This window comes from Oncorhynchus mykiss, chromosome 6 (assembly GCF_013265735.2).
Source record: "Oncorhynchus mykiss isolate Arlee chromosome 6, USDA_OmykA_1.1, whole genome shotgun sequence".
Classification (NCBI taxonomy): Eukaryota; Metazoa; Chordata; class Actinopteri; order Salmoniformes; family Salmonidae; genus Oncorhynchus; species Oncorhynchus mykiss.
In genome coordinates, this window is record NC_048570.1 from 54,586,468 (window position 1) to 54,598,738 (window position 12,271).

The 12,271-nt window shown below is 42.4% G+C and overlaps 1 protein-coding gene across 5 annotated transcripts in view; it reads left to right on the plus strand.

Moving 5' to 3' along the window:
* The window catches only part of brsk2b (BR serine/threonine kinase 2b), a 186,801-nt gene that overhangs the window by 134,014 nt on the left and 40,516 nt on the right, over positions 1 to 12,271 (plus strand). For all 5 annotated transcript variants that reach the window (XM_036980439.1, XM_036980441.1, XM_036980443.1 and 2 more), the window contains exons 7-9: positions 3,772 to 3,840; positions 5,121 to 5,267; positions 7,468 to 7,499. In XM_036980439.1, coding sequence (XP_036836334.1) covers positions 3,772 to 3,840; positions 5,121 to 5,267; positions 7,468 to 7,499 — 248 coding nt within the window. The remainder of the gene's footprint in view (positions 1 to 3,771; positions 3,841 to 5,120; positions 5,268 to 7,467; positions 7,500 to 12,271) is intronic.

The window sequence follows — 12,271 nt, forward strand, 5'->3', positions numbered from 1 at the left end:
TCACTCTGGATGAACTGCAGAGATCTACAGCTGAGGTGGGAGACTCTGTCCGTAGGACAACAATCAGTCGTATATTGCACAAATCTGGCCTTTATGGAAGAGTGGCAAGAAGAAAGCCATTTCTTAAAGATATCCATAAAAAGTGTCGTTTAAAGTTTGCCACAAGCCACCTGGGAGACACACCAAACATGTGGAAGAAGGTGCTCTGGTCAGATGAAACCAAAATTGAACTTTTTGGCAACAATGCAAAACGTTATGTTTGGCGTAAAAGCAACACAGCTGAACACACCATCCCCACTGTCAAACATGGTGGTGGCAGCATCATGGTTTGGGCCTGCTTTTCTTCAGCAGGGACAGGGAAGATGGTTAAAATTGATGGGAAGATGGATGGAGCCAAATACAGGACCATTCTGGAAGAAAACCTGATGGAGTCTGCAAAAGACCTGAGACTGGGACGGAGATTTGTCTTCCAACAAGACAATGATCCAAAACATAAAGCAAAATCTACAATGGAATGGTTCAAAAATAAACATATCCAGGTGTTAGAATGGCCAAGTCAAAGTCCAGACCTGAATCCAATCGAGAATCTGTTTAAAGAACTGAAAACTGCTGTTCACAAATGCTCTCCATCCAACCTCACTGAGCTCGAGCTGTTTTGCAAGGAGGAATGGGAAAAAATTTCAGTCTCTCGATGTGCAAAACTAATAGAGACATACCCCAAGCGACTTACAGCTGTAATCGCAGCAAAAGGTGGCGCTACAAAATATTAACTTAAGGGGCTGAATAATTTTGCACGCCCAATTTTTCAGTTTTTGATTTGTTAAAAAAGTTTGAAATATCCAATAAATGTCGTTCCACTTCATGATTGTGTCCCACTTGTTGTTGATTCTTCACAAAAAATACAGTTTTATATCTTTATGTTTGAAGCCTGAAATGTGGCAAAAGGTCGCAAAGTTCAAGGGGGCCGAATACTTTCGCAAGGCACTGTATTATTCTGACATTTCACATTCTTAAAATAAAGTGGTGATCCTAACTGACCTAAGACAGGCACATTTTTTGTAGGATTAAATATAAGGAATTGTGAAAAACTGGGTTTAAATGTCTTTGTATGTGTATGTAAACATCTGACTTCAACTGTATATATGTATGTGCATTTGTATGTATGTGTATACTGTATGTATGCATGTTTATATATATAGTGGGGCAAAAAAGTATTTAGTCAGCCACCAATTGTGCAAGTTCTCCCACTTAAAATTATGAGAGAGGCCCGTAATTTTCATCATAGGTTCACTTCAACTATGACAGACAAAATGAGGGAAAAAAATCCAGAAAATCACAGTGTAGGATTTTTAATGAATTTATTTGCAAATTATGGCGGAAAAGTATTTGGTCAATAACAAAAGTGTATCTCAATTCTTTGTTATATACCCTTTGTAGGCAATGACAGAAGTCAAACGTTTCCTGTAAGCCTTCACAAGGTTTTCACACACTGTTGCTGGTATTTTGGCCCATTCCTCCATGCAGATCTCCTCTAGAGCAGTGATGTTTTGGGGCTGTTGCTGGGCAACACGGACTTTCAACTCCCTCCAATGATCTTCTATGGGGTTGAGATCTGGAGACTGGCTAGGCCACTCCAGGACCTTGAAATGCTTCTTACGAAGCCACTCCTTCGTTGCCCGGGCGGTGTGTTTGGGATCATTGTCATGCTGAAAGATCCAGCCACGTTTCATCTTCAATGCCCTTGTTGATGGAAGGTTTTCACTCAAAATCTCACGATACATGGCCCCATTCATTCTTTCCTTTACACGGATCAGTCGTCCTGGTCCCTTTGCAGAAAAACAGCCCCAAAGCATGATGTTTCCACCCCCATGCTTCACAGTAGGTATGGTGTTCTTTGGATGCAACTCAGCATTCTTTGTCCTCCAAACACGACGAGTTGAGTTTTTACCAAAAAGTTATATTTTGGTTTCATCTGACCATATGACATTCTCCCAATCTTCTTCTGGATCATCCAAATGCTCTCTAGCAAACTTCAGACGGGCCTGGACATGTACTGGCTTAAGCAGGGGGACACGTATGGCACTGCAGGATTTGAGTCCCTGGCGGCGTAGTGTGTTACTGATGGTAGACTTTGTTACTTTGGTCCCAGCTCTCTGCAGGTCATTCACTAGGTCCTCCCGAGTGGTTATGGGATTTTTTCTCACCGTTCTTGTGATCATTTTGACCCCACGGAGTGAGATCTTGCGTGGCGCCCCAGATCGAGGGAGATTATCAGTGGTCTTGTATGTCTTCCATTTCCTAATAATTGCTCCCACAGTTGATTTCTTCAAACCAAGCTGCTTACCTATTGCAGATTCAGTCTTCCCAGCCTGGTGTAGGTCTACAATTTTGTTTCTGGTGTCCTTTGACAGCTCTTTGGTCTTGGCCATAGTGGAGTTTGGAGTGTGACTGTTTGAGGTTGTGGATAGGTGTCTTTTATACTGATAACAAGTTCAAACAGGTGCCATTAATACAGGTAACGAGTGGAGGACAGAGGAGCCTCTTAAAGAAGAAGTTACAGGTCTGTTAGAGCCAGAAATCTTGCTTGTTTGTAGGTGACCAAATACTTATTTTCCACCATAATTTGCGAATAAATTCATAAAAAATCCTACAATGTGTTTTTCTGGATTTATTTTTCTAATTTTCTCTGTCACAGTTGAAGTGTACCTATGATGAAAATTACAGGCCTCTCATCTTTTTAAGTGGGAGAACTTGCACAATTGGTGGCTGACTAAATACTTTTTTGCCCCACTGTACACTACCCTTCAAAAGTTTGTGGTCACTTAGAAATGTCCTAGTTTTTGAAAGAAAAGCACTTTGTTGTCCATTAAAATAACATCAAATTAATCAGAAATATAGTGCAGACATTGTTAATGTTGTAAATGATTATTGTAGCTGGAAATGGCAGATTTTTTTATGGAATATCTACATAGGCGTACAGAGGCCCATTATCTGCAACTAATACTCCTGTGTTCCAATGGCACGTTGTGTTAGCTAATCCAAGTTTATCATTTTAAAAGACTAATTGATCATTAGAAAACCCTTTTGCAATTATGTTAACACAGCTGAAAACTGTTGTTCTCATTAAAGAATCAATAAAACTGGCCTTGTTTAGATATTTTTTTTAAAATGGGGGATTGGTAAATGATGCAGACAATTACATTGATGGAAGCTACAATCTATGCGCAACATTAAAGCTAATGTAACAAATTGTGTAATAAGTCATGGGGTATTAATACTTTCTGAAGGCCCTGTAAACACCAACTCACCCAAGGGTGAAGTTTTTAAAGGTTAATCTGAGGTTTTCAGTTCCTAAAAAATAATGTGGAATCTGTAGCTCACCTCCATAACAAAATGCATAATTGATTACATCTTTCACTCTTTTTTGTATCTGTCATTATCGCTCTGTCTCACTCTCCCTTCCTCACCCTCTTTCTTTCTCTCGCTCCCTTTCTCTTTCTCTCTCTCTCTCTCTGTGTCTCTCTCTCTGTCTCTCTCTCTCTCTCTCTCTGTGTCTCTTTCTCTCTCTCTCTCTCTCTCTCTCTCTCTTTCTCTGTCTCTCTGTGTCTCTCTTTCTCTCTCTCTCTGTGTCTCTCTCTCTGTCTCTCTCTCTCTCTCTCTCTCTCTCTCTCTCTCTCTCTCTCTCTCTGTGTCTCTCTCTCTCTGTGTGTCTCTCTCTCTCTCTCTCTCTTTCTCTCTCTCTCTCTCTCTCTCTCTGTGTCTCTCTCTCAGGGGGAGAAGTACGACGGGAGGAAAGCAGACGTGTGGAGCTGCGGGGTCATCCTCTTTGCACTTTTAGTGGTGAGTGATTGACAGCTGCCGTTGCCCTGACGATGACCCTGACACGTGCCGTTGAGTTAGTGTTGTGGTTTGATGCGGGTTAAAGTGACAGGGGGACGTAGCTGCTGTTGACACAATAAGTCTTCATAGGAAGCTGCACCTCAGTGTCTCGCTGGCTTTGGTCTACAGTGACTTGCATAAATGTCTTCATTATGATTTTAAATACCTTGGGGTGGAATTTGAGGTAAGGGGCAGGACAAGGTTTAGAGACATAACTTAATAAATGTGGTAAAACAAACTTCTTGCCAATGGCCTGTGATTCCAGATCTTGTCTGTAGAGAATGTTAGTGAAAGATGACATTAGATTATTGGATCAGGACTGAAAATTAAATCAGCACCCTCCATCTTTCATCCCCACATGATTGGTTGATTCATCATGTTTCTGATTGGAGCAGGGATTTCCTGGGCTGGCCTGACTGTCAGCTTTGTACTGACACACATATGCTCGTTAATCAGAGCCTGTGTCATCAGCATTCACACACCGCTCTGATTAGACAGTGACAAAGTGGGGAAGTCGAGAACAAAGGAAATAATAGGCTGTGTGTGTCTGTGTGTGAGGGTTTCTCCATTTTTTGTCAATATGGCCATCAATTATTTCTCCCCAATGAAGATATGTTGAGATGGGAAGAGACCCTATCAGTCATGCTATCATAAACTACACCTCTAATCCATAGAAGTGTGAATACTCTGCCTGTTCCAAATGTCAGATAGACCTTCACTGATTGTCATGAGTAATGCTCGTGTATTGCCTTGCCTAGTGTCTCTTGAAAGCCATTCATATTAGAGATTTTGAAGAAGGCTGGCTCGATAGTCTTACATTGACTGCCATGAGTAATACGTATTCACCGTATTCCCTTGGTCAACAACAATAACCTTCTTGTTTGTCCTTGTCAGATGCACACAGTACAGTCTCACCTGGCACTCTTTCAATTCCGACTTACTGAGCGACATCACATACGGCCGGTTTCCCGGACACATATTAAGGCTAGTCTTGGACTAGGAAACACTTTCAATTGGGTAACGGGAATCTCCGTTGAACCTTCTAGGAGGACTAGGCTTTAAGTGGGTCCTGTAGACCAGCCATTAGAGAAATCTTCACTGGAACTTGAGCATCATTCTGGTATTAATGCTTCTCTCTTGTGTTCAGAGGTTGTTGTGTGTGTGTGTGTTATCCTTGATGATTTGAATGCAGTGTATCACTTGGCTGGCCGGAATTGTGAATAAAATCTTATCGATCTCAGGGCGCCCTGCCATTTGACGATGACAACCTGAGAAACCTGCTGGAGAAAGTGAAGTTGGGTGTCTTCCACATGCCCCACTTCATCCCCCCAGACTGTCAGAACCTCCTTCGGGGCATGATCGAGGTGGATGCCACTAAGAGACTCACGGTACATTCCTCTAAGATCAGCTCTGGGATCCGATGTATGTTCGTAACCCCCTTATTTCAGGTCGACAATTCCCTTAATATCTGCTCTAGCATCAATTTAGATTATGGCCCACCTAATCTACCGCTAAGATCAGGCCTCGGATCAGATGAATGTTCCCAACACCCTTGTTCCAGCTTGAAGATGCACTCAATACTACATTTGTTCACGTTCAGGTGAAAGGTAAATTGGTTTTCAATCAATACAGGGGGCAACTGGTAAAGGGCCTAAGCAGATATAAATGTAACAAACAATTCCATCTCACTTTTTATTACCACAAAATATTTACCACCGCAGTGTAAATCAGAGCATCTCCCCCAGCTCTCACCCACAGTACTAGTAAAGCAGAAATCACTTATCACTGTAGAGAAAGGGAGCCATCTTCCCCCTGATTTAGACTAAAAGACAGTCAGAGGCAGTTGCTCATGCTCAGATTAAGAGTATTCCTGTACTTAAAAAGCACTTGTAATGGTGTTTCTACAGTTACCATGTCATTTTGTCCAGCAGTAGGCTTAATCTGGGTCCGGGAAACCTCCTCTCTGGATATAGACTCTAGACAGTAATCCCATTGACTCTGTCTGTTTGGTTCAGACGTCTGAGACACAGACAGGCGGCACTTGAAACCCTCCCACGGCTACAGTGTGACTTCCTCTAACAGTTTATTAGATGAACTCTCACTCACATCAGCATTAAGAGTTTTCTGTCAAATAGAGGGTGCTTTCCCAGTTGCCCAGCATCTTAAGTGTCCCTCACTCATCTGGTTTTCTCTCTGTTTAATCTACTCAAAAAAATAATATGAATATTAATGCTGTAATGTGTTTTTTTTCTTCTTTCTATGTATTGAAGTAAGTGGAAGACCCATAGAAATAGAATGAATATACACTACATGAGCAAAAGTATGTGGACATCTTGCACGTTGAACATCTCCTTCCAAAATCATGGGCATTAATATGGAGTTGGTCCCCCCCCCCTTTTGCTGCTATAACAGCCTCCACTCTTCTTGGAAGGCTTTCCACTAGATGTTGCAAAATTGCCCGCTGGGACTTGCTTCCATTCAGCCACAAGAGCATTAGTGAGGTCGGGCACTGATGTTGGGCGATTAGGCCTGGCTCGTGTCGGCATTCCAATTCACCCCAAAGGTGCTTGATGGGGTTGAGGTCAGAGCTCTGTGCAGGCCAGTCATGTTCTTCCACATCAAAGTTGGAAGCACAGAATCGTCTAGAATGTCATTGTATGCTGTAGCGTTAAGGGGCCTAGCCCAAAACATGAAAAACAGCCCCAGACCATTATTCCTCCTCCACCAAACTTTACAGTTGGCACATTTGGGCAGTTAACGTTCTCCTGGCATCCTCCAAACTCAGATTTGTCTGTCGGACTGCCAGATTGTGAAGCATGATTCATCACTCCAGAGAATGCATTTCCACTGCTCCAGAGTCCAATAGCGGTGAGCTTTACACCACTCCAGCTGACGCTTGGCATTGCGTATGGGGATCTTAGGCTTGTGTGCGGCTGTTCGGCCATGGAAACCCATTTCATGAAGCTCAATAAACAGTTATTGTGCTGACGTTTCCAGAGGCCGTTTGTAACACGGTAGTTAGTGTTGCAACCAAAGACAGATTATTTTTACGCTCTAAGTGCTTCAGCGCTCTGCAGTCCTGTCCTGTGAGCTTGTGTGGCCTACCACTTCGCGGCTGAGCCGTTGTTGCTCCTAGACATTTCCACTTTACAATAACAGCACATAACAGTTGAGCGGGGAAGCTGAAAAACGGACTGGTTGGAAAGGTGGCCTCCATTGACGGTGCCATATTGAAAGTCACTGAGTTCTTCAGTAAGGTCATTCTACTGCCAATGTTTGTCGATGGAGATCGCATTGCTGCGTGCTCTATTTTATACACCTGTCAGCAAAGGGTGTGGCTGAAATAGACTAATCCACTAATTTGAAGGGATGTCAAGATACTTTTGTACATATAGTGTATTATATTTTTTTTGTCACTACAGTAGGTAAAGACTGGGTTGTTTCTAGAAGTCTTAAGTGTGTCATAATACATACAGTAAGAACAGATAAGGCATGTTGCTGTGTTCACTTGTCTGTCTGTCACAGCACCTGTTCCACATGCTGTGTCATTAACACAATGTTTTTTCCTCTTCCTGTGTGTCTCTACAGTTGGAGCAGATCCAGAAGCACAACTGGTACATGTGAGTACAGCTCCTTTCTGTGTGTGTGTTTGTGTGTGAACATCCATACGACTGGCTTTTTTGTGCATACTCTACTAGATATATGCGCTTTGTACTTTTCTCAGTGAAATGTAATTTAATTTACAAAATGGAGCAAATATATATATATATATTTTTAAAGGGTCAGTAGATAAAAGTATTGCACTTACATAGGCTAAATTAGGCAATGGGAACTAATGGAGGCTAAAGTCAAACTTTTTTGCAGCCTTTATAGTAAGAGAAGGTAGGTCCATTAGGACAGACGTGAGGGGTCTATTTTCTGCTACGCTCTAGTAGTTATCCTACACGCCACCTGAACATAAAAGACAATGATGTTCTTAGTTTTAATGGAACTCTGTTCTGTTCCTAAATGGCTTGGCCTTATCAATGCAGGCTTTAAATACCTCCTCTCAGAAAATTGCCAAGGGCCGTTCTACTGTTCAGCAATGTAATAATGTGCGTTGCTCATTGCTACATTATGTCAGTTCATCATTGCTATTTAGCAATCTACGATGTTCTATACTGAACAAAAATATAAACTCAACATGGTAAAGTGTTGGTCCCATGTCTCATGAGCTGAATTAAAAGATCCCAGACATTTTCATACACACTAAAAGCTTATTTCTCTCAAATTTTGTGCACAAATTTGTTCACATCCCTGTTAGAGCATTTCTCAAGATAATTAACAGGAGTGGTATATCAACAAGCTGATAAAACAGCATGATCATTACACAGGTCCACCTTGCACTGGGGACAATAAAAGACCACTCTAAAATGTGCAGTTTTGTCATACAACACAATGCCACAGATGTCTCAAGTTTTGAGGGAGCGTGCAATTGGCATGATGATTGCAGGAATGTCCACCAGAGCTGTTGCCAGAGAATTGAATGTTAATTTTTCTACCATGAGCCGCCTCCAACGTCGTTTTAGAGAATTTGTTAGTAAGACAAACCAGCCACACAACCACAGACCATGTGTAACTGCGACAGCCCAGGACCTCCACGTCAGGCTTCTTCACCGGCGGGATCATCTGAGACCAGCTCCACGGACAGCTGATAAAACTGCAGAATTTCTGGTATGGCCAGGCATAAGCTATGGACAACAAACACAATTGCATTTTATCGATGGCAATTTGAATGCACAGAGATACTGTGATGAGATCCTGAGGCCCATTGTCTTGCCATTCATCCAGCGCCATCACCTCATGTTTCAGCACGATAATGCATGGCCCCTTGTCGCAAGGGTCAGTACACATTTACTGGAAGCTGAAAATGTAACCATTTCTTCCATGGGCTGTATACTCACCAGACATGTCACCCATTGAGCATGTTTGGGATGCTCTGGATCAACGTGTACGACAGCGCGGACCAGTTCCCGCCAATATCCAGAAACTTCACACAGCCATTGAAAAAGAGTGGGACAACATTCCACAGGCCACAATCAACAGCCTGATCCACTCTATGATGATCGTTCTACATGAGGCAACTAGTGGTCACACCAGATACTGACTGGTTATCTGATCCACACCCATACCTTTTTCTTAAGGTATCTGTGACCAACAGACGCATATCTGTACTCCCAGTCATGTGACATCCATTGATTAGGGCCTCATTTCTTTTTTAATTGACCAATTAAACTGTAACTCAGTTTATATTTTTGTTCAGTGTATATCTTTGCCATGTTTGGTGGATACATTTTCTTAACGGTAAAGTGGTTTCACAATTCTGATAGCTTTGGAGTCTATTTTTGTCATTGCAACACTGTAAAATACGAAGTTCATGTTGAATATCTCCATTATTAGCTTTCTACTCCACTGTGTTGCCTATCTCAACTCAGCAAAAAATAAACGTCTTCTCACTGTCAACTGCGTTTATTTTCAGCAAACCTAGCATGTGTAAATATTTGTATGACATAACAAGATTCAACAACTGAGACATAAACTGAACAAGTTCCACAGACATGTGACAGAAATGGAAATGGAATAATGTGTCCCTGAACAAAGGGGGGGTCAAAATCAAAAGTAACAGTCAGTATCTGGTGTGGCCACCAGCTGCATTTAGTACTGCAGTGCATCTCCTCCTCATGAACTGCACCAGATTTGCCCGTTCTTGCTGTGAGATGTTATCTGACTCTTCCACCAAGGCACCTGCAAGTTCCCGGACATTTCTGGGGGGATTGGCCATAGCCCTCACCCTTCGTTCCAACAGGTCCCAGACGTGCTCAGTGGGATTGAGATCCGGGCTCTTCGCTGGCCATGGCAGAACACTGACATTCCTGTCTTGCAGGAAATCATGCACAGAATGAGCAGTATGGCTGGTGGCATTGTCATGCTGGAGGGTCATGTCAGGATGAGCCTGCAGGAAGGGTACCACATGAGGGAGAAGGATGTCTTCCCTCTAACGCACAGTGTTGAGATTGCCTGCAATACAACAAGCTCAGTCCGATGATGCAATGACACACCGCCCCAGACCATGACAGAACCTCCACCTCCAAATCGATCCCGCTCCAGAGTACAGGCCTCGATGTAACGCTCATTCCTTCGACGATAAACGCGTATCTGACCATCACCCCTGGTGAGACAAAACTGCGACTCGTCAGTGAAGAGCACTTTTTGCTAGTCTTGTCTGGTCCAGCGATGGTGGGTTTGTGCCCATAGGCGACATTGTTGCCGGTGATGTATGGTGAGGACCTGCCTTACAACAGGCTACAAGCCCTCAGTCCAGCCTCTCTCAGCCTATTGTGGACAGTCAGAGCACTGATGGAGGGATTGTGCTTTCCTGGTGTAACTCAGGCAGTTTTTGTTGTACCTGTCCCGCAGGTGTGATGTTCGGATGTACCGATCCTGTGCAGGTGTTGTTAGCGTCCTAAGTTTTCGTAACTGTGACCTTAATTTGCCTACCGTTTGTAATTTGTTAGTGTCTTAACGACCGTTCCACAGGTGCATGGTCATTAATTGTTTATGGTTCATTGAACAGGCATGGGAAACAGTGTTTAAACCCTTTACAGTGAAGATCTGAAAAGTTATTTGGATTTTTATGAATTATCTTTGAAAGACAGGGTCCTGAAAAAGGGACGTTTATTTTTTTTTTGCAGAGTTTAGATGAACTGGTTTAGAAACTATGATTTAAAGTAGTATTTTACTACAGAAACACATAGTGCCTTTCTCTAAGCAGTAGGAAGCAGATTTTTCAGTCAACCTTTTTATCTGTTCTTGATTATGGTGATATTATTTATCAAGGTGCAGCTGCTACTTTTTATAAACCTTTGGATGCCATGTACCATAGTGCCCTTCATTTTGTTATCACTGCATCCTGTATCGAAAGGTTGGCTGGACTTCGCTAAAGGCCCGTATATCTCTACATTACTCCATTTCTGGCCCTACTTCATAAACTTTGGTCTTATCTAACTTTGCTGTTGAAGCACCTGAGTTGCCTTCCCCGTTCACAGGATTGGTTAACTCTTGAGATTCCTAGGGTCGCCGCCAAGCTAGGTAAATCTGCTTTTAGTTTTAATGCACCGTATTTCTGGAACAAATTTCAAAATAGATTTGATCTTTATGTTCTTGTGCCGATCGGGCAATTTAAAGTATTGATTGGGGACTTATTTCTGGAGGAATGTAACTGGGTTATTTGTGATGTTTTGTATTTAGGGTGTGTATATACAGTACCAATCAAAAGCTTGGACACACATACTCATCCAAGGGTTTTTCTTAATTTGTACTATTCTCTACACTGTAGAATAATAGTGAAGACATCAAAACTATAAAATAACACATGCAATCATGTAGTAACCAAAAAAGTGTTAAACAAATCAAAAATATATTTTGTATTAGCCACCCTTTGCCTTGATGGCAAACTCATCCCAAACCATCTCAATTGGGTTGAGGTTGGGTGATTGTGGAGGCAAGGTCATCTGATGCAGCACTCCATCACTCTCCTCAGTCAAATAGCCCTTACACAGCCTGGAGGTGTGTTTTGGGTCATTGTCCTGTTGAAGAACAAATGATAGTCCCACTAAGTGCAATCTAAATGGGATGGCGTATTCCTGCAGAATGCTTTGGTAGTCATGCTGGTTAAGTGTGCCTTGAATTCTAAATAAATCACAGACAGTGTCACCAGCAAAGCACCCCCTTCGCCATCATACCTCCTCCTCCATGCTTCACGGTGGGAACCACACATGCAGAGATCATCCGTTCACCTACTCTGCGTCTCACAAAGACACGGCGGTTGGACCAAAAATCTCAAATTCATCAGACCGAAGGACAGTTATCCACCGGTCTAATGTCCATTGCTCATGTTTCTTGGCCCAAGCAAGTCTCTTCTTATTATTGGTGTCCTTTGTAGTGGTTTCTTTGCAGCAATTTGAGCATGAAGGCCTGATTCACGCTGTCTCCTCTGAACAATTGATGTCTGTTACTTGAACTCTGTGAAGCATTTATTTGGACTGTTATCTGAGGTGCAGTTAACTCTAATGAACATATCCTCTGCAGCAGAGGTAACTCTGGGTCTTCCTTTCCATGGTTTTTCGACTGCACTTGAAGAAACTTTCAAAGTTCTTGAAATGTTCCAGATTGACTGACCTTCATGTCTTAAAGTAATCAAGGACTGTCATTTCTCTTTGCTTATTTGAGCTGATCTTGTCATAATATGGACTTATTTTACCTAATAGGGCTCTCTCCTGTATACCAACCCTACCTTGTCACAATCAATCAATCAAATGTATTTATAAAGCCCTTTTTACATCGGCCGCAGTCA